Here is an 18,767-nt window from a genome sequence, read left to right as displayed (position 1 = left end):
ACGAAAGAGAGCTAACTGTGGGCTAGGATCACAAGAAGCTTGTAAGGACACTTTGTCGGAGTTGACGAACCCCAGTTTCTAATTGGAAATTGCTGCGCGGTGAATCAAAAAGGGTCTTTGAGCAATTGTAGAAGTCATCTTATAGTCGCATTGCCGGTCAGAGACATCTTGAACTGTTGATCCTCGTAACAGAGGTCGAGCATCGGTATTTTGGACTTGTTATTTTGATCTATCACACCCTTGGTCGTTTGCTAACATTTTTCATTTTTTTGTTGGAAGCTGGACACGATGGGTGACTATGGTCGTAGTCGTACCTCAACTGCATCGTCAGTTAAGCCCGTGCTGCCAGCGCCTAGTCCTGCACAATTGGCTTTAAGGGCTCCTGAACCTCCGATGAAAATCACGCAAACAGTTGATAATGAACGGAATTCTACAACCCAACCACCATCATCATACGTTATTCCACCTGTTCTCCCTTCCAAATCACCAGCAGCTAGCTCATCACACCCATTACCACAACCTCCAACTTCAACATATACATTCGATGGCACAAGTAGCAAAAGTAGTATTAGTAGTAGTAGTGGCAGTCCGAGGTCGAGTGTGACATCAAAATCAACAGCACCACTACCTGCTCCTCCACTACCACCGAAAGGATCGCGACTGAGTGTATCCATACCTGGAAATGAATCCCCACAACAACAGCAGACGAAGGTTGACCAGCGTCCCGCTAAAGCATTACCAGTGCCACCACCAGTTACAAAAGATAGACGAGGAGGGCCGGATTTGGCTATTAGTAAAGGTGGTGCTGCTAAATATGGGCTTACGGCTGATTCCATGCACATGAGATCACCAGAGGTCAACACTTTCTTTGAAGCAACTATGAGCATTCCCGCCATTCCGGTTATAACAACAGAGTCACCAAAAACTCCAAGTGTTGAAACGTACTACACATCCCCACCCGCTTCTTTCTCAGAGAGTATACTAGAAACTCCAACCGACATGGAACAACCGCAAGGACCAGCTCCAACTCCCCCAACAAGAGCTAAACCCACTCCCAAACGAAACAACTCTCATCCTCCACTGTCACCTACGAATCCCAATTTGGAACGACTTCCTTCGCCTCAACGCCATAATACTCTAGGGCGAGCCAAATCCCTGGTTCGACCTGAGCGACATCCTACCATTCAACGAGGAATGCCACGTGAACCCACAGCAACACATCAAAGGACGACGAGAATGCTTAAACCAGAATCCGATGATAGGCCGTCATGGTGGCGTGTCATGTCTTGGGTACTTACATGTTGGGCGATTCCACCACTAATACACTACCTAGAGATTGGTAAAAAGGTCGAAAGGCATGAATGGCATCGTGGAGTGGGTGATATTCCGCCTCCCAAAGGTCAAAAACGAAACATTGGCCACAACAAGTACATCATATCCGAAAACGATGAACCAATACTCGACAAGGAAGGCAAACCAGTATTGAATGAACAGGGAATGCCTACATTCAAGGAAGGCAAAGTGTATGAAGTCACTATAGCTTGGAGTGGTGAAGTCATTCAAGCATGGAGGGAAAAAGTGGCTCTCTGTACCATTGTGTTCTTATTGTGTACCGTTTTGGCTTTCATCACTTTCGGACTACAGACTGCTATATGTCCTGCCAGAGCAGTACTGACGTATGCTCAAGTAGTTGGTGACGATGGATATACCGCACAACCATACGTGTACAATATTCGAGGAACAGTCTACGACTTTACCAAATACTTGTCAAATTCCCATCCAGCTCCTATATCCAGTAGTATTGCTAGCTCGACTGCTGGTTATGATATATCTAGTCTATTTCCAGCACCAGGAACGTCATGCCAGAGTATCCTGAAGACTACCTTCCCGAACTTTACATGTAGTGATGCAACAGGCACATTAACCAACTGTCATACATGGTCTGGATATCAAAAAATTATTGCTAGTGCTTCGTGGCAAGGAAGCAGTACCGAGCCCAAAATCCTTGGGTATATCTTATACGATTGGTTAGATATGCTCCGTCCAGGAAACCAAAACTTGATGGTATACTCAAACTATATGCTAGATATGAGCAAGTACAATGCTGCAGGTGTACCATTCTTGGGTGCCGGTGTCGATGCGGCCATACAACGAAGTCTGAATCTCGACTCTTCCAAGTATCTCGCCAACTACCCTGGCGCTGGAGCCTGTCTCACTGAACTGTTTATGGTTGGATACATCAACACTATGTCTATTGGATGTGTCACCCTCCAAATCTTCCTCTACATATCTCTTGTCATTATACTGGCTTTGGTTGCAGTCAAGTTCATGTTGGCTTTATACTTTGGATGGTTTATGTCACGTAAACTTGGAATGTTGCAGAAACGAAAGGGACCCTCGGTAATAGGACCATCGGATCTACGTATGGGTATTCAACACGTCAAAAGGGATGGCAAGATTCAAGGTGGACAACGAATTGGTGGCGGCTATGACACGAGTACGGTTCCCACACCTATGCCCTATGAAAAGAATTTACCAGTGGGCAATGTGCGAGGTATGTTTCTTGTTTTGTTACAACTCCCTCGAGTTGTTTAGTGAAATGTGTTAGTTTGCATCACATCTGAACTTTCTACTACTTCAGAATCGATGGCATCAAATTCAGGTGTCTCGTCCTTTTCAGATGTCGATTCGGACGTTGTCGGCTACTACGGGGACGATTTATACACAGTTCTTATGGTAGCCTGTTACTCCGAAGGCGAAGAAGGTCTAAGAACAACCATGAATTCATTGGCATCTACGATTTACCCGGACAAAAACAAGATGATTCTAGTTGTAGCTGACGGACTTGTCAAGGGATCAGGAAACGACAAGACAACACCAGATATAGTTATCGACATGGTTGAAATGGATCCAGAATTCGCTCTACCACCTGTACCATTATCCTATTTGGCTATCGCAGACGGAGCTAAACGACACAACAAGGCTCAGATATATGCTGGTTGGTATGTTTACGAGGGACACCGAGTCGCAACAATGATTATAGTAAAGTGTGGTACTGCCGAAGAAAAGGGTACGGCCAAACCTGGTAATCGTGGAAAACGAGATTCCCAACTTATCGTCATGAATTACTTCCGACACGCCTTTTTTGATGATCCTATACCACCCTTGGAATATGATTTCGCTGCTAAAATGACGTATCTGACTGGCGCCACACCCGACAAATTTGAAATTATTCTCATGGTGGATGCCGATACCAAAGTTGCTCCTGATTCCCTATCTCGTATGGTTGCAGTCATGGCATCTGATCCAACAGTCATGGGTCTTTGTGGAGAAACACGTATTATGAACAAGGCCGAATCGTGGGTTTCTCGAATTCAAGTATTTGAGTACTACTTGTCACATCACCTCAACAAGGCGTTTGAAAGTGTGTTTGGTGAAGTCACTTGCCTGCCCGGATGTTTCTGCATGTACCGTATCAAGGCTCCTAAAGGTGATACGTGGGTCCCGGTCCTCATCAACCCAGATATCGTCGAAGTCTATTCCGAGAACATTGTCGACACACTGCACAAGAAGAATCTATTGCTACTAGGAGAGGACCGATTCTTGACTACTCTAATGTTACGTGCCTTCCCAACCCGCAAACTTATGTTCGTGCCTCGAGCATATTGCAAAACTACTGTTCCTGCTGAGTTTAAGGTGCTCCTCAGTCAACGTCGCCGATGGATTAATAGTACGATTCACAACTTGCTCGAGTTGGTACTTGTTCGTGAATTGTGTGGAACATTCTGCTTTTCCATGCAAGCTGTTATCTTGTTGGAATTGATTGGTACTGTTACTCTTCCTGCTGCCATCACATTCACAACGTAAGTGTTACATATGAAGTTTGTAATATTTACATTGCAGACACCGAAGGACAGTTTTGAACATGTTTTTTGTTGCGTAGGGTGTTACTACTCGAAACAGCCTTCAGCTCGCTCACCAGCACAGCAGTGCAATGGATTCCACTCATGCTACTCGGTGCCATCTTAGGTCTTCCCGCCTTTTTGATTCTTTTCACTTCCAAACGATGGGCTTATGTCTACTGGATGGGCGTCTACCTCCTTTCTCTCCACGTATGGAATTTAGTCCTCCCAACTTACGCATTCTGGCATTTCGACGACTTTTCATGGGGCCAAACACGTCAAGTAGCAGGCGAAAAAGCCGGTACTGGAGGTCATGGTGGCGAGGGAGGCGCTTTTGACGATGCAGGAGTCCAACACAAGTTATGGATTGAATGGGAGATTGAAAGTCGCCGAAACTCTAAAAAGAGAGGCAATAAGCAACTGCTACCCGGTACGCCACTATCGACCGCCAAGACAACAGCATCAAATAGTCGCGGTGTCAGTCTTGACATATCTCGCAGTCTTTCACGTCGCGAAGTCCATCATCTCGACTTTGGTTCCCACATGGCCATGTCCGCACACCCAGCCCCTGGAACCCCACTATCAAGTCGATACCCACCACCACCAGTCTATGCCGCATCACCAGCCTCACTCCGACAATCATCACCCAAAGTCGCACCCCAAGTCTTCAACAACAATAGCAGCAGCGGATACCCAGCAAACTCGTACGAGTCAGCCGGCAGATCACGGACTACATCATCACCACTATCAGGAAACAGGATAATAACACCGCATAATAGTGCATCACCAGCATCCAACAGCCTTATGCAACAATCACTATCGAGACGCAAGTCATCTTCTGTTGCACGACAATTGTTTGTTGATAACAATGGAACGAATTCGACCGCATTCGTGTTGCCACCACCGATTGCAGGACCATCACCAGCTGCGCGATCTAATAGTGAGATCAACAATACTGCTGATGTTGACAATGGTGGTGATGATGTGGTTTACGTCGGTGTCCTTCCTGTTACCCTGCAACGCAACCGAGTTATTCGAGCACAGACAGTTACACGATCCGCTACGCTTTCAAGGCAAAACCAAAATAATATCAGCAACGACACTAACAACAGTGGAAAAGATGTTTAAAGGGTGGACAATTTGGGGTATTGGGTCATAGAAGCGTTTTTGTTATGTACATTCGGGGATGCTGTGAGAAAATACATATATATTATATTCATATTTACACGAATGACCACAAAAAGAGTGATCTTAGTCCAGGATGAAGTCCTTTGTATATTTTTTGGGGTAGAGCACCACGTCAAGCTTTAAACATTGAGGGCTTCTCTCAAAGCGACTGGCCTCAAGACGATGAGTTCTATCAAGGAATATCAATCGCCCTTGTTCACGGCATCGAATCCATCCTCTAAAACCTTGTCTTCTGTCTTACGGTCCAATTCCCCATCGCCATATGCTACACCCACCAACACAGCGAGATGACTGATCCCCAGACATGCAGAGCTTATGGCTGTTGCTGGATATATGTTCCAGCATACTTCAATGACTACTAACAAGACTAGCCTGATGCAAAAAAAGTGTAATGAGTTGGTTACAATATCGTTGGAATGCAACACAAGGCATACCTTAAGAGGACAGGAAATCTCGTTCTCCATAGCAGATACGGCAACGCCATGTAATACCATGAATAGAACTGGTAGTGCAGTGATCTGGAAAACACTATGCCCACAAAGTTGCATGTAAACATCAGATGTATGATATCTGTTGGGAAGACAAAAAAGAATCAACGTGGATCAGGCAACAAAGGACGTACAAGTTCTCAACTTCCAACGACTTACGATCTGAACGTAGCGGAGGCTGCTTAAACAGTTCTACAGCAGGCAACAATCCAAATCCAGTTTTCAGCAAAGCTCTGAATCCGCCTTCACGTCTACACCAAGGCCACAAGAGAAACCCAAAGAGAGTCAAGACGTGAGCCCATATCAGGATTGCTGCCCACATGGGTGATAGGAAGGCTTCTTCGGGTAAGAACTTCCAGTTTACAGTCCACTTGTACATGAATACACGATTGAATTGGAAGGCTTGTGTCAGGTAGGATTTCGGGGCGTGGATAAGAAAGGGTAGGCCTAGTAGTACCTAAATCAAATTCATGGGTGTCAGAGGTAGAAAAAATTGGACTTGCTGTAGGATGAGGGGTGTCTTACTTGCACGAGCACAACCAGTAGGCCTTGAAATATGGTTCCAGTCCACATTTGTGCCTTGAATATAATTAAAGCAAAGGCTGGTGCAAATAGCAAAATGTTCATTTTTATAGATATTGCAAAACTAGCCAAAAAAGGGTTGTCAGACGACAACTCACACGCCAATCTACCACGCGTCATCTTCCCTAAACTTACCTGTACAAGATAGAAGCCACCGTCCACCGTTTCCAAACCATAGCCAAGACAGCCAGATACAAAAACAGCATTGCCCAACCATCATTAAACAGTCTCAACACATATATGGAGTGCAGCCGTCGTGACAAACAGACTAGGATGATGACATAAGGTGGCACGAGTCGTGATTCCCGATATATGAGGAGAACGATTGCTAGAGTCGTCATGTACAGTACTGCAAACAGCCATTGAGCTAAGAGTATGGATGTGCCTGATCCAGTGACGATGGAGAGGACTGAGTAGATGTAAACGAATCCAGCTGGGTACCTAGATGTGATGAATGGTGTAAGAATAGAGGGGAGCAAAAACGACACATCATCAAGTCTAAAATCTCTTACACTAGTGGACCAGTATCACCTTCCATCATGGTATAGTCGCGTTCTCCAGCTAGAAAACCACCGACTTCTTGCATGTATGCAATCCAGTCAATTTCTGTATCTGCATGGAGGGATGCGCGATGATCAATGGCCGGTTCAGATTTTTTTCGCACACAAAATGTTGAGAGCAGCAGACACATCACAACACAGAAAGAAACAACAGATAAGTTCATGTACGTACATGGTATTTTCCATATGATTAAAGCATTCAGCGCTAGTTCAAAGACCATTATTGGCACAAAGAGATACCAGAAGAAGGCACGTTCCTGCAGGATTGAAGAAACAAACTTCCATATCGCCGACAAGAGCACAGAGAATAGATTGGGCTGCTGTACGATGTGTATGTCGTCTCCTCCCCGACTAGAGGGCGGCATCCTGTTCCGACTCTGTCAATCGTCAAACTTCAAACGCTGGTTGAGTGGATGAGATGAAAGCTTGCAGCTACTTGTAGTAGAGCGCAGTGAATACGCGTAGAATACTTAACTCCACGCGTCTAAAATCAGTATGAACATAAGCTTGCTCGAATACACTGGTACTTACATTCACAACAATCTCCGTATTTCTAGAAAATCGTTACTTCAAGAGTACAGCACGGTCAACCTAGTAAGTTTGACCCGCATCTACTGCAAAACTATCAGATCTATTGTATTCTTGCGAACATCTTTCAACCCATCGTCAAACTATCACTAATTTCAAAATATTGAACGTTAGGAATGGCTGACGATGAAACCGTACGAGTAACAACCTTCCTAAAATCCAGAGCATGCCAGCCTCCACTGCAATGGACTACCTCACAAATCACTCGTCTAAAACACCTGGACAACCGACTAGCTACCAACATCAACAACACCATCACACCAACAATCGACCCGTTAGCTCAACGAATCTACGAAGAATACATAAACACTGATCTCGCAACGATCAACTCTCCCACCATCATTGACGATGTCGCATCAAAGCATAAAGAACGTCTAAAGAACAAGGCTGGTGGTGCAATGGCGATTCTGCAGATTGAGGGTGTCATGGAGATTGGGTACTCGGTGCTGGATGTGCTTGCTGCTGTTGAAGAAATCAAGAATGAGCGTGAGAAGCAGAGGAGGAATGGGAATGCGGGTGGTCGTGGTGGTGGTATGAATGTTCGAGGAATGCTGCCTAGACGGATGCTTAGATGTATGTTGTCGGATGGGCAACAGGAGATCAAAGCCATGGAAGTGGAAATTGGTAATATCAATGTGCTCAATGATCCTTGTTGTGTTTCCTTTTTTTCGTTGCAATACTGATATCGTTTTGTAGTGCCACAGCTGGATTTGTTGGTGCCTCTCAAGACAAAAGTATTGTGTTGCGTTTGAGGACGTCTGTAGTGATTGTCTACTTACATTCGGCTGTAGGTCTTGGTAAAGAATGTAGAGATTCGGCGAGGCGTCGCAATGCTAAATTCACGCAATATCGAACTGTTGGGTGGTGGTGTGCCATGGGAAAACGATCCCATTGATACGCTTGAAAAGAGGCTTCAGGACATGCTAAAGTACACACATCATCGTCGCTTTTAACATTGGACACGTCTTAACCGTTTTGTTTACATAGACGACAGCGTGAGAATCCAGGCCCGCGGAATGAAGGTGGCGGGATGGTAGGGGCTGCGGCTCCAGCAGTGAAACTTGAACCTGGTATTGGACAGCAACCAATAAGACTACCGGATCAGCAGCAACAACAACCAATGATACAGAATCAGACACATAAACGCAAAGAGCCTCCATTAGATGATGATGACTTGTTTGATGGCATGTCGGATTCAGATCTATTTGTTGCGGAGGACATGGTGTTTGATATTGACGAGGACTTTGCACCTGACTAGTTCGAGCTGGCAAACCCATCTGACCCTAATATCAGCCTCATGGCAAACAAGCAGATTCGTAAATATGTAGATTGCACAATACACACGACCCGATGCACATATTTTGATTTACAAGATACTGTATTTCTACTATTTTACGAAAAAGACTTATTGGATGATAATGTTCACAACAATAATTAAATCAAGTCTTTAGCGAGAGAGAGGTCAAAACTATCCAGACTATGATACATTACAAAATGGTCATCTTAAAACAGAGTCCCTGCCTCAGGTTTTCAAGATAGCATCCACGTCGCCACAAACATGGCGAAATAAGCACCGTATCGCTGTACAATAGTCCGTAGACTAGAATGACCTGAATTCATTCCCAGTATCGTGGCGATATGATCGCCTGGAGTGGAATTGGCCGGAAGCGGGGCAGGAACGACCGGTGGCGGTGAGTAATTAGCCCTAATGCAAATAGAATGAGTAAACTATGGGTAAAAGTCATGGATGAATTTTTGTCGCATTTACCAGATGAAGTTGATCTTGGATGACGCAGCTTGAAGATCAGTCAAGAACTGTGGAAGCAGGTTGTTGGGATTCGATTGATTTAGTATCTGAAAGTCTCTGAATGTGTCGTCTTCCTTCTTTCGGAACTCGAATAGACCCCTTTTTTGGTTTCGATGCTAAATGTTAGTCTTTTCCTTGTCAGGTTGTCAGAAACTTGTGGAATCCAACATACCACATCTTTATTCTTGGATACTGTGTGAGAACCGTAGTAGAAGTTACCGTTTGATTCCACCCTGTTGTTTTAGAAGGATGTCAATCGCAAGCTATAAAATCAATCAAGTGATAATGTCATACAGCTTCTCTTTATAGCCAATTCTCCTGGACCTGGAGGCACGTTAACGAGCGAGCTACCAACCGGCTGTGCGGCAAAGAAGGTACTGCTACATTCTGAGCACTATGAAGTAGATAGAAAATGCGCGGTTTGAGTGTGTTGCTCGGGATGTTGCTGCCATTCGAACGTGAAACTTACAGCGAAAGGCTTGTTATGCTGAACGCTATACGTCTGATAAAAGTCGAAAGCTCCAAAGCCTTGGAGCGACTGCACAAACCAATAGTCTGGTGGTAGAGTGTTGAAGTGGTATGGATAGCTGGTACCGTAATAGTATAGCGAGAGGCCAACTATACACAAGTATCAGTAAGCTTCAACCGACAAAACCTTCCCCGTTTGCAAAGCACAACAGAATGCGAAATGCTGTAGTTACCCCAATCAACATAGTCATCGCCCGGGTAGAACTATTTTGAAAAGGGAGCATGTTGGTCGAGCTTTCTTATAAACGCAGCTTTGCAACGACTTCCTTACCGGGCCGTATGGATCATCAGTACCATTAACAACTCCATCCTTGTTTGTATCCATCAAATTATAATCTGTTCCCAATGGATGAACCCAAGATGCCAGAGCAAAACCACCCTGTCCACGAACGTTGGGAGACCAAACGAAAGCGGTATTCGGAGCCTGCGCCCGAACTGCAGTCACGACCTTTCTCCACCATGGCACATATACGGATGGCTTTTGGCCCCAAGGATACCAGCCTCCATTCATTTCTGGAGCTAATCTCAAGAATATTTTACGCCCGGCAGCATTTAGTTGAGCACACTGCGTTGCTAAAGCTGCAATATCGGTATCGTTTACGGCATTCATGTCCCCGGTAAGGAAGGGATAGACAGTTAAAAAGATCATGGCGTCACTGTACGTGAGCTCCAAAAAGGTGGTATTTATTTTCGTATCTATGCCGACATTCACTGACACGCCCGGCGTGCCTGATTGACTGTTGGTTGAGGAGAAGGATGTTACAATGTGTATAATTCAATGATTTTGACAGGTCGACGTACGTCAATGTAGGAATATTCTGTGCAAAGTGCCAAACAGGCACCCGTTGACCTAGCCTTTGATTTATTAGCGATGGAGTATCTGCTTGATATGGAGTGACTTCTGTATCAGGCTAATAGTAGGAAATAGTGTGAATAACTTGTTGTTAGCACCTTGATGAATGAATGTGGCAGTGCTGTGTTGATTGGATAAGATTGTCATTGGAAGCGTCGAGCTCCAGCGTCTTGCACATAAAGCATCGATCCCGAGCATAATCATCAATTATAGTTCATGAGCACTACTATCCATGAAGGGGCAACGACTCCGAACAATAACAACCCGCCATCACTCCAGCTAGAGCAAAAAAACAAGACACCACCACCGCGAAATAGACAGCATCCTTACCCAAATCATCAGATATACACCATTAGCAGGCTCGAGTAGTCCCAAAGTAGAGGCAGCCGGTGCAGCTAGACAAGATATACGGTATGACGATAGGGCAAGAAGGACTCCCACCAAGGTGGAAGCAGTCGGAATGTAGGCATGGCAAGCCAGCTGCAGGGATGACAGTAAGAGTAATATAAGTGGTATCCTGGCCATGATGAGGTGGTTTTGTGTTGTATGTTTCATCCACACACAATTAAGAGTTATTTAATAGGAACTTGGTAGCTCTTGATGCAAGGGCTAGAGCGCCCACCGGTTCAGACTGGTAATTGGCAACCAAACCAAGTGCAGCAGCAGCAGCCTTGGACTCCTTCTCCCTAGACCGATTGGTACTTATTCTTTGCCCTCCGTCTAACGTGTGATGGGAGCAAGAGAAAAAAGTACGGCGCTTCCAAAGCAAGTGGCTGGTTCATTCATTACTTCGCAAACGAAACATAACAAAACAAGTGAAATGACATCTCATTGAATGGAATTGGTCTATCTAGTGCCTGTCTACATCTTACAATGAATACAATTGGGTGAAATGTGAAATGCGAGTTGAAATTCGACTTACAATTAGTACACGGTTATTGCGATTGCGCCGCCAACGAGTCTTCACTAGGTAACAAGAGGGTACCACGTTTACTTCATGTCTAAAATCCACTATTTGGCGCGTCTAGTTCGCTTCCTTTCTTACAGACTCCCTCTTCAATTTCAAAATGACAAAACGTCAACTAACTACCAACTAGCATGGGAAATTGTGCCCTGACGAGCACCACCAGCAAATGCCAGAGTTTACAGTTCGAAATATCCCCGGTATAGTTTCTTCACACGAATTCATCCTCCCACACTTGACGGTCTGGCAGCGGATTGTTGCTTTGTGACATAACTGCTGACCATGTCTTTCGGTGACGAGATCACACGATTTACCAACTGAACATTTCATTTCAAAAGAACCGCAACCAAAAAGACAGATCAAAACTACTATCGTATGGCTATAGGAAGCAACAATACTACTGTCACCTTGAACGTCGGTGGGACCAAGTACCAAACCAACAAACAGTGTGTATTACGAGTTGTGGAAATTCATAAAGAGTGATCAGCGGTGGAAGTCATGTTAACAAACCCTCCTCATTTTCTGTTGCAGGACATTCTCTCTTGTACCAGACAGCCTGCTCGGCGCAATGTTTAATTTAAGAAATCAAGGCCTCGTAAAGGACGAAAACGAAATCTTCTTTGATCGAGTAAGTTGTTTGGTGGTTTGAGTTGCGGAGGAAGACGAGAACGTGTTTTTCATTGCCGAGATCAAAGTCTACGGAGGGCTATACTTCCCCGTCCTCTCGGGATCAAAAGCTGTCTTATGCATTATGCTACGAAGTTTGGTTCACATAATGGACGACCTTTGAAGTGTATTCTCATATTCGCGGGCTTATTATGCGTTATGCTGATGATTTATCACTTATTCTATAGAATGGACGTACCTTTGAGGTTATAATGGACTACTACCGCACTGGCCGACTCATTGTCCCTCCGCAAATCAGTCTTGACTCTGGTACGAATGCATCTGATCCATTTGCACACGCGACATCGAACTAACTGTCCTTTCTCCATAGTTCGTGAAGAACTGGACTACTTTGGCATAGTTCCTGGCGCTCAAGGCACCTCCGAGGCCATGCCTCACACTATACCCACACTATTAGTGTCCAACAAACTCAACTCGTCAGTACAACAAATATCACCGGACTCTTCTTCGTTTTCTCAGTATATGGTGGAGCGTACATTGCAGGTCTTGGCCGATGCTAAGTCTTCCAGTGTCTCATCTTTGGCATTCTCTGTGGACAAGGATTCAAACGTGAAGAATGTACCACCAAGGTAAGACATCAATGTTCTTGTCATTGTAGCATTCCCAACTAAATGCCCTTGTATTTAGCATCAATCGGACATCCTCACAGAAACGATTCTGGGCTGAACTGGGCTCCATCATCTCTCAATCGTTAATTCATCCTATGGGCTTATTAGAGTTTGAAGCCGCACTACGCCAACGATTTTCGCAAGGTGGTTGCCCCGTCGAAGTCTTCAAGTGTGAACCTGTGAGACAGACTCTGGTGTCAAATGTCACCTTCATTTCTCACTGGGAGGTGGAATTGATTGTGCCTGGTGAACCAGCCAAAGTCGAACAAGTAGTACAGGAGTCAACTGAGAAGATGGATCTATAAAAGAACTGTGAATTGGGACTACTGTGAGTGTGTGTACAGAACGAAAAAAAAAGAAAGCTGCAACAGAAAAGACTGATGTAAAACTGAAACCATTATCCTATAAGCATCAATAACATATATATCCGTAAATTTGTAACTGGTTTGCATCCATTTTATCAACAAAACTAGTATATTATCCAAGGAATGACGCAAGCTGATCAAACCCGTGACTTTGTCCTTAGATCCCGAGTCTTGCAGATCTCGTTGTTGCATCACTTGACAGGCAAAGTGATCTTGTGCATTCATTGCGTTGGCATGTTCAGGCAAAACAGAGCAGTTTCTTCCCCTGGCCTTCCCCTACACTACCAATCAGAGCAATTTCAAAGTGTTTTGCGTTTTGCCCAAAACTCTCGACAGACGAACTAGCTGGAACTAGATCAAGACCAAAAGGTAGAGGAGAACTTGCTTTTGAATCCGTGAAAGCTTAGCGGAGTTCCAATTATATGAAGGACCCTGAGACGAGAACGAGTGAAGAACAAAGAGAGCTAACAACTTCTTTTCAACACACCAGGGGGAACCTTGTCGTAGAATAGGCTAGTTATTAAATAGTGGTCGTCACCCAGCTAGACCACTCTTCATTCACTACTCGAAATTCGAAGCCCACTCCGCAAAAATACGCATCCATGTCATCACTTCCGCAAACGACAAAGATTGTCACCTCCCTGTCACAGAACTGTGCGAATATAGTCACTTTACTATTCTCACTAGGTGGTAACTGGGAGCAGTATCTGTTTCCTGAGGGGGAACTCATCTCCAAAACACCAAATCCAACACCAATCGACCCAATTTCAACACTTTTCGACAGCCTACGACTAGGTGCCCCCTTATGTGAATTGTACAACAGATTGGGACTATCTGAACTAGAAGTCGTTGATGTGGCCGATATCCCGAAAGGAGCTGCGAATCAGCATCGGTGTAAGCAAGCTACTTTCAAATTTTTGGTTGCACTCAAAGACGAGTTGGGCCTACCAGACGAGCAGCGGTTTGAAATCAGAGATTTATATAATGACGATACGAATGGACATGTAAAGGTAAGAGTTGCATGCAAGTCGGAAAAAACATGTTAAAGGGAAAGCTCGGGTTCTAGACCCAAACAAAATAGTGATTAGATGGTATTTTCGGGTGACGCAACCTCACCGAGAGGCACTGCCTAATCCAGTTTTTCGCATCATTTGACCTAATATCCAATATTAAAATCAATTGACACTATATACGATCTATACTAGGTCTTGAAAACAATCAACATCATACTCGACCAACTCTCAAGCATGGGCCTGATGCCCATCCGAAAATCTCTCCCCATACCATTCGCTGTGCCATCAGATCAACCGCCTCGTGACAAAGTCTCTAATAGAGACATGACCATCGCTGAGCTCCTAAGCACAGAAAGATCCTATGTAGCCTCTCTGGAAGAGTTACAGGCCTATCAAAACACTGTATATCAACGAAAACTCGTGTCTACGGAAGTGGGCCGATCCATATTCGCCAACCTCAACGAGTTGATTGACTTCCAAAGACGATTCCTATCTGCTTTGGAATCTGCGCTAGCTAGATCCAACAATGAACAACGGATTGGAGCTGTGTTTATCGATCATGAAGATGGGTTTAAGGTTTACGGACCATATTGTGTCAACTATATAGATGTAAACCTGATTCTGCCTTCGCATTTTGGAAGCTTGCAGGTAAGCCTATATGAATCCATTCATGATTGATCGTTTTCTCTGACCCGTGGTGATGAAAACATCTAACACACCCCCACTCCGTCCAAACTTAGCCACTCGCAAGTGTCATTGAACCAACACGTGGGCTGCCTTCGTATCTCATCAGGCCTGTACAGCGACTGGCCAAGTATCCTCTTCTCCTCAGACAACTCATCCTGCTCAGTCAAGACACCAACTACCCATACACTGATGAACTCAAGAAGGCTGAAGAATGTACTTTACGCATTGCAGATATGATCAACGAAGCAAAAAGGAGGGAAGAGAATAGGAGATTGAAGATTAGATTGGCTACGGCTGTTGAAGACTGGAAGGTAAATGTCACGAATTGTACCTTCAATGGCATTGCGAATTTTATGCGTCTGTCCCTCATGCGCTGATGACTTGCTCTGACATCTGTTTAATGTTAATATTAGGGTCTTGAAATCATGGAGATGGGTGATTTGCAATTGGCAGACCGATTCCTCATGGAAGCTCACGACATTGAAAGAGAGTACCATCTCTTTTTGTTTGACAAGATACTCTTGTGCTGTAAAGAAGTGCCAAATAACAAGAAGAAGGTGCCAGCAAAGAAGCAACGTGCCAGTGTAAGTTGCGTACACTCATGATATTGTGCCCTCAACGGAGTGGTTGCCGTCCATTGTCGCTCTCCGTTCTTGGTCATGTACTGAGGTTTTTTTCGCCATATAGCAAACGGATGCCGTGGAACGTTTCACACTCAAGGGCAACATATACATTCACTCCATTGCCGAGGTGCAAGACACCTCCAAAAAGCCAAGCTATTTTGGTCTCAAAATATACTGGAGAGATGGACCAGACTTGGAATCCTTCTCCATAAAATGTCTCAACGTTGAGCAATGCAAAATGTGGAAGGCTAAAGCCGATGCACTTGTCGACGAAGCCAAAGTTCGTCGCAAGTCATTAGCTGAACGGAATGCATATGCTAGTGGTACTCAACTAAACCACAACATTATAAAGTTACCGAATGGATCGTCACCTGCTGGTAGACGTCCAGCTCTCCTTGTAGAACCTGACGATGACGATGTAAATAGTGATGTAGGATCACAAGTTTCATCTCAAGGATCTTTGATGTTACCACAAGGTGCATACTCTAGCCCGGATCGTCCACCGACTCGGAGTATGTCATCACCTGCTCCAGCGAGAAACTCTGGAGGTGTACCAACATCACCAGGGCCACCACATTTGCAACGTAAATTCTCGAATGTAGATGGTCGTATAACTCTTCCACCGCCACCACCATCAGCTCCACCACCAATGCCATCTAGTCCTGCTCGCCCCAGAGCTGCTACTACTGGAACAGGCTATGCGCCATCAAACTTTAGCTTGACTGGTAATGGACCACCGTCGCCCACTAGATATACTCAACAACAACCAGTAGCTGTATCAGGCCAATACTCTCCAACTCGATCATCATTATCATCTTCCGCATCCAACTCTAACGAAGATCTAGGAGCACGATACTCTCAATTGTCGAATGGATCAAGCAATCCACCACAACTTGTGAGAAGGAATACCGGGCCATTGCTTGATGTAGATTCGGGATATGCCGATGATAGTGATGGCAGTGTGGGTATGGGTAGATTAAGAAAGCAAAGCGGTAGTGATGAAAGTCTACGAGGGCATTTACGAGGCTTGTCTGGTGATGCCTCGGCATACTATAATCAACCACCAATACAACAGCAGATGCAACAAATGATGCCACAACAAGGGCAATACTATCCTCCAGCTTCAGGACCAGGAATGTATGGATATAGGCCTACCAGCAATGGATATAATGAAAGTCAAGGTGATGATTCAGGATATTCGTCACGATCATCGTCATCGTCTTCATTTGCATCAGTAAGAGCAAGAACAGCTAGTGGTAACGCTATATTAATGTCTGCTCCCAATAATAATGGTGCTCCTCCATTACCAGTCCCAGCATTCCCATACTTGCCATCACCACCAACGACACCATCAGCACATCGTTACCCACCAGCATCCAAATCATCGGAGGAGTTGAGAAGGGATCGAGAACAGCCGCAACGACGGGAACTTGGAAACACTCAATTACCACCACTACCACCAATTCCAGCTCTTGGTACCGCTAGTATTGATGGATACTTTGGATCTCACGATGGGCTGATTACGGGCAGTAATAGTAAAGGTCCAACTATAATATCACCGCCTGCTAGAAGCGCATCTGCAGTTGCTTCATCGCTACGACAATCCCAACCACCACCAGCACGAAAAAGCTCGAACGATTATAGCAATGAGGTTGTGCCACCGCTAGTATCAGCAGCGCCTGTAACCCGAACATCAACATCACCACTCCCACCAGGCGGTATGTATTCATCCTCAGGTTGCGTTTGCCGTTGTAGTTGCCGATGCTGTTGATTCGCACGCTGCATATTCGCCTTCAGTCTTTTTAACTTTTTTTTTTCGTCCATAGGTGTCAGAGTCCGTTTCCATCTAGGCCCTGACTCTTTCCTAATCGGTATATCAGGTCCAGACTTTGCACTCACCGACCTGATTGCCAAGATTGATAAAAAGCTACGTGCTGTTGGTCGAGGTGGATTATACGATGGTGCGAGATTACGCTACAAGGACGAAGATGGTGATTATATAACGATGAGATCTGATGAAGATTTTGGGATGGCTGTTGAAGTTGCACGGTTGATTCAAATCATGCATGGAGCTTCTAGTCGGGCTGTTGAGCAGGCCGTTGTTGATGTTTATGTTCAGTAGACAATTCGTGGATGGGCACATTTCATACATAGGACGATTGTAAGAGGTGGATTTGAGGAAAAAGGACGTTTTGGACATAGAAGATATGTATTGGTGGTTTTGTATAGTGATGTGTGGTTTTGTTAATGAAGGGAGGATATAAGAAACAGATTGTATGACTGGTAAAAACAAATAAAAGAACGCACATATTGGCTCATAACACATCGCTATCATTGCGTTCAGACCGTTATGATGGCAAAAAAAACCAATATATGGCGCGACCATGATTAACATCGTAACACTCTATATTTATACATCAAGACAGATACTGTCAATAGGTAAGGAACACTAGACTTATCATCCCAAAAAATATAACACCAAAATCAGATATTGGAATCCTGTCAAATCTTGTCAAATCCTTTCTGTCAAATCCTTCCAAATCCTAAGAAATTGCTCAAGTAAACGTTCACGCTCCTGTTCCTGTCACAAATGGTCATGAGAAACCGGATTCAAATGAGCTCCTTCACTAGGCGCCATCTGATCAAACTCTTCTTCGTACAGACTGTCATTACTCCATCCAATAGGAGGCAGCTTTTCTTCTGCGGCATCATCCCATTTCCCGTCTACTAAAAATCCCTTGTCCGGTCCAGTCAACAATCCTTGTGTCTCTGCAACGCGCGCAGCCATAATCTCCTGATACAATGAATTGGCAGCTGCATATCGCGCTAGTTCCGCTGCCTTCATGCCCTTGCTATACGTCATCCGCGACCCATCCATGGGTTGCACTGCAGTGTTTGGCGAGGACGGTGATGTCGATGGTGGAGCTGGTATCACTGATCCACCTATATCGTATGCTAGGTCCGTATCGTTGTCTCTGTTAGTGCCTCTTCTGGTCTTTCTGCCTGATCCTACAGCTGATCTACTACCATTGGTCGCCATCGTATCACTTATCTCAGATTCGGGAATGGCAGTGTAGTATCGAGCGTTGGCTGCTGTTATGGCTGCGCCAGTTGCCAGGTATCCTGCTCCTATTCCTGCTGATATGCCTATTATGTCTCCTGTAGTGGGTCCTGCTACTACTGCTGTTGAAGAGGCGCCGACTGCTGTCGCGGTTGCTCCTGATATACCGCCGACGTGGCCTAAAGTGAGAAGATGAGTTGTTGGATTATAGTTTCTTCATATAATCGTACACAAGAAGTGCGTCAACTTTCTTCGTACATACC

The 18,767-nt window shown here is 44.9% G+C and overlaps 4 protein-coding genes across 4 annotated transcripts; 2 read left to right on the top strand and 2 right to left on the bottom strand.

Moving 5' to 3' along the window:
- Positions 1–288: 288 nt before the first annotated feature.
- On the top strand, positions 289–5,030 carry SmJEL517_g02393 (chitin synthase; the record flags this gene model as incomplete). The annotated part of the gene is made up of 3 exons (XM_031168321.1): positions 289–2,554; positions 2,642–3,863; positions 3,944–5,030. The coding sequence occupies 3 exons, from the start codon at positions 289–291 to the stop codon at positions 5,028–5,030; spliced, it is 4,575 nt and encodes a 1,524-aa protein (XP_031025636.1).
- Positions 5,031–5,272: 242 nt separating this feature from the next.
- On the bottom strand, positions 5,273–7,085 carry ALG3 (dolichyl-P-Man:Man5GlcNAc2-PP-dolichol alpha-1,3-mannosyltransferase; the record flags this gene model as incomplete). The annotated part of the gene is made up of 7 exons (XM_031168320.1): positions 5,273–5,462; positions 5,525–5,660; positions 5,738–6,035; positions 6,104–6,224; positions 6,296–6,601; positions 6,673–6,772; positions 6,893–7,085. The coding sequence occupies 7 exons, from the start codon at positions 7,083–7,085 to the stop codon at positions 5,273–5,275; spliced, it is 1,344 nt and encodes a 447-aa protein (XP_031025637.1).
- Positions 7,086–8,838: 1,753 nt separating this feature from the next.
- On the bottom strand, positions 8,839–11,021 carry SmJEL517_g02391 (mannan endo-1,4-beta-mannosidase; the record flags this gene model as incomplete). Its single annotated transcript, XM_031168319.1, has 9 exons — positions 8,839–9,013; positions 9,077–9,231; positions 9,288–9,307; positions 9,410–9,509; positions 9,585–9,733; positions 9,817–9,847; positions 9,915–10,380; positions 10,445–10,554; positions 10,827–11,021. The coding sequence occupies 9 exons, from the start codon at positions 11,019–11,021 to the stop codon at positions 8,839–8,841; spliced, it is 1,401 nt and encodes a 466-aa protein (XP_031025634.1).
- Positions 11,022–13,722: 2,701 nt separating this feature from the next.
- SmJEL517_g02390 (uncharacterized protein) lies at positions 13,723–17,565 on the top strand (the record flags this gene model as incomplete). Its single annotated transcript, XM_031168318.1, has 6 exons — positions 13,723–14,130; positions 14,326–14,781; positions 14,874–15,131; positions 15,234–15,404; positions 15,508–17,161; positions 17,270–17,565. 6 exons carry the CDS (start codon positions 13,723–13,725, stop codon positions 17,563–17,565), a joined length of 3,243 nt encoding a protein of 1,080 aa, XP_031025635.1.
- Between the last annotated feature and the right edge of the window lie 1,202 nt (positions 17,566–18,767).

Source organism: Synchytrium microbalum (assembly GCF_006535985.1).
Source record: "Synchytrium microbalum strain JEL517 chromosome Unknown SmJEL517_scf0010, whole genome shotgun sequence".
Taxonomy (NCBI): Eukaryota; Fungi; Chytridiomycota; class Chytridiomycetes; order Synchytriales; family Synchytriaceae; genus Synchytrium; species Synchytrium microbalum.
This window is presented reverse-complemented; position numbering and strand designations above follow the sequence as displayed.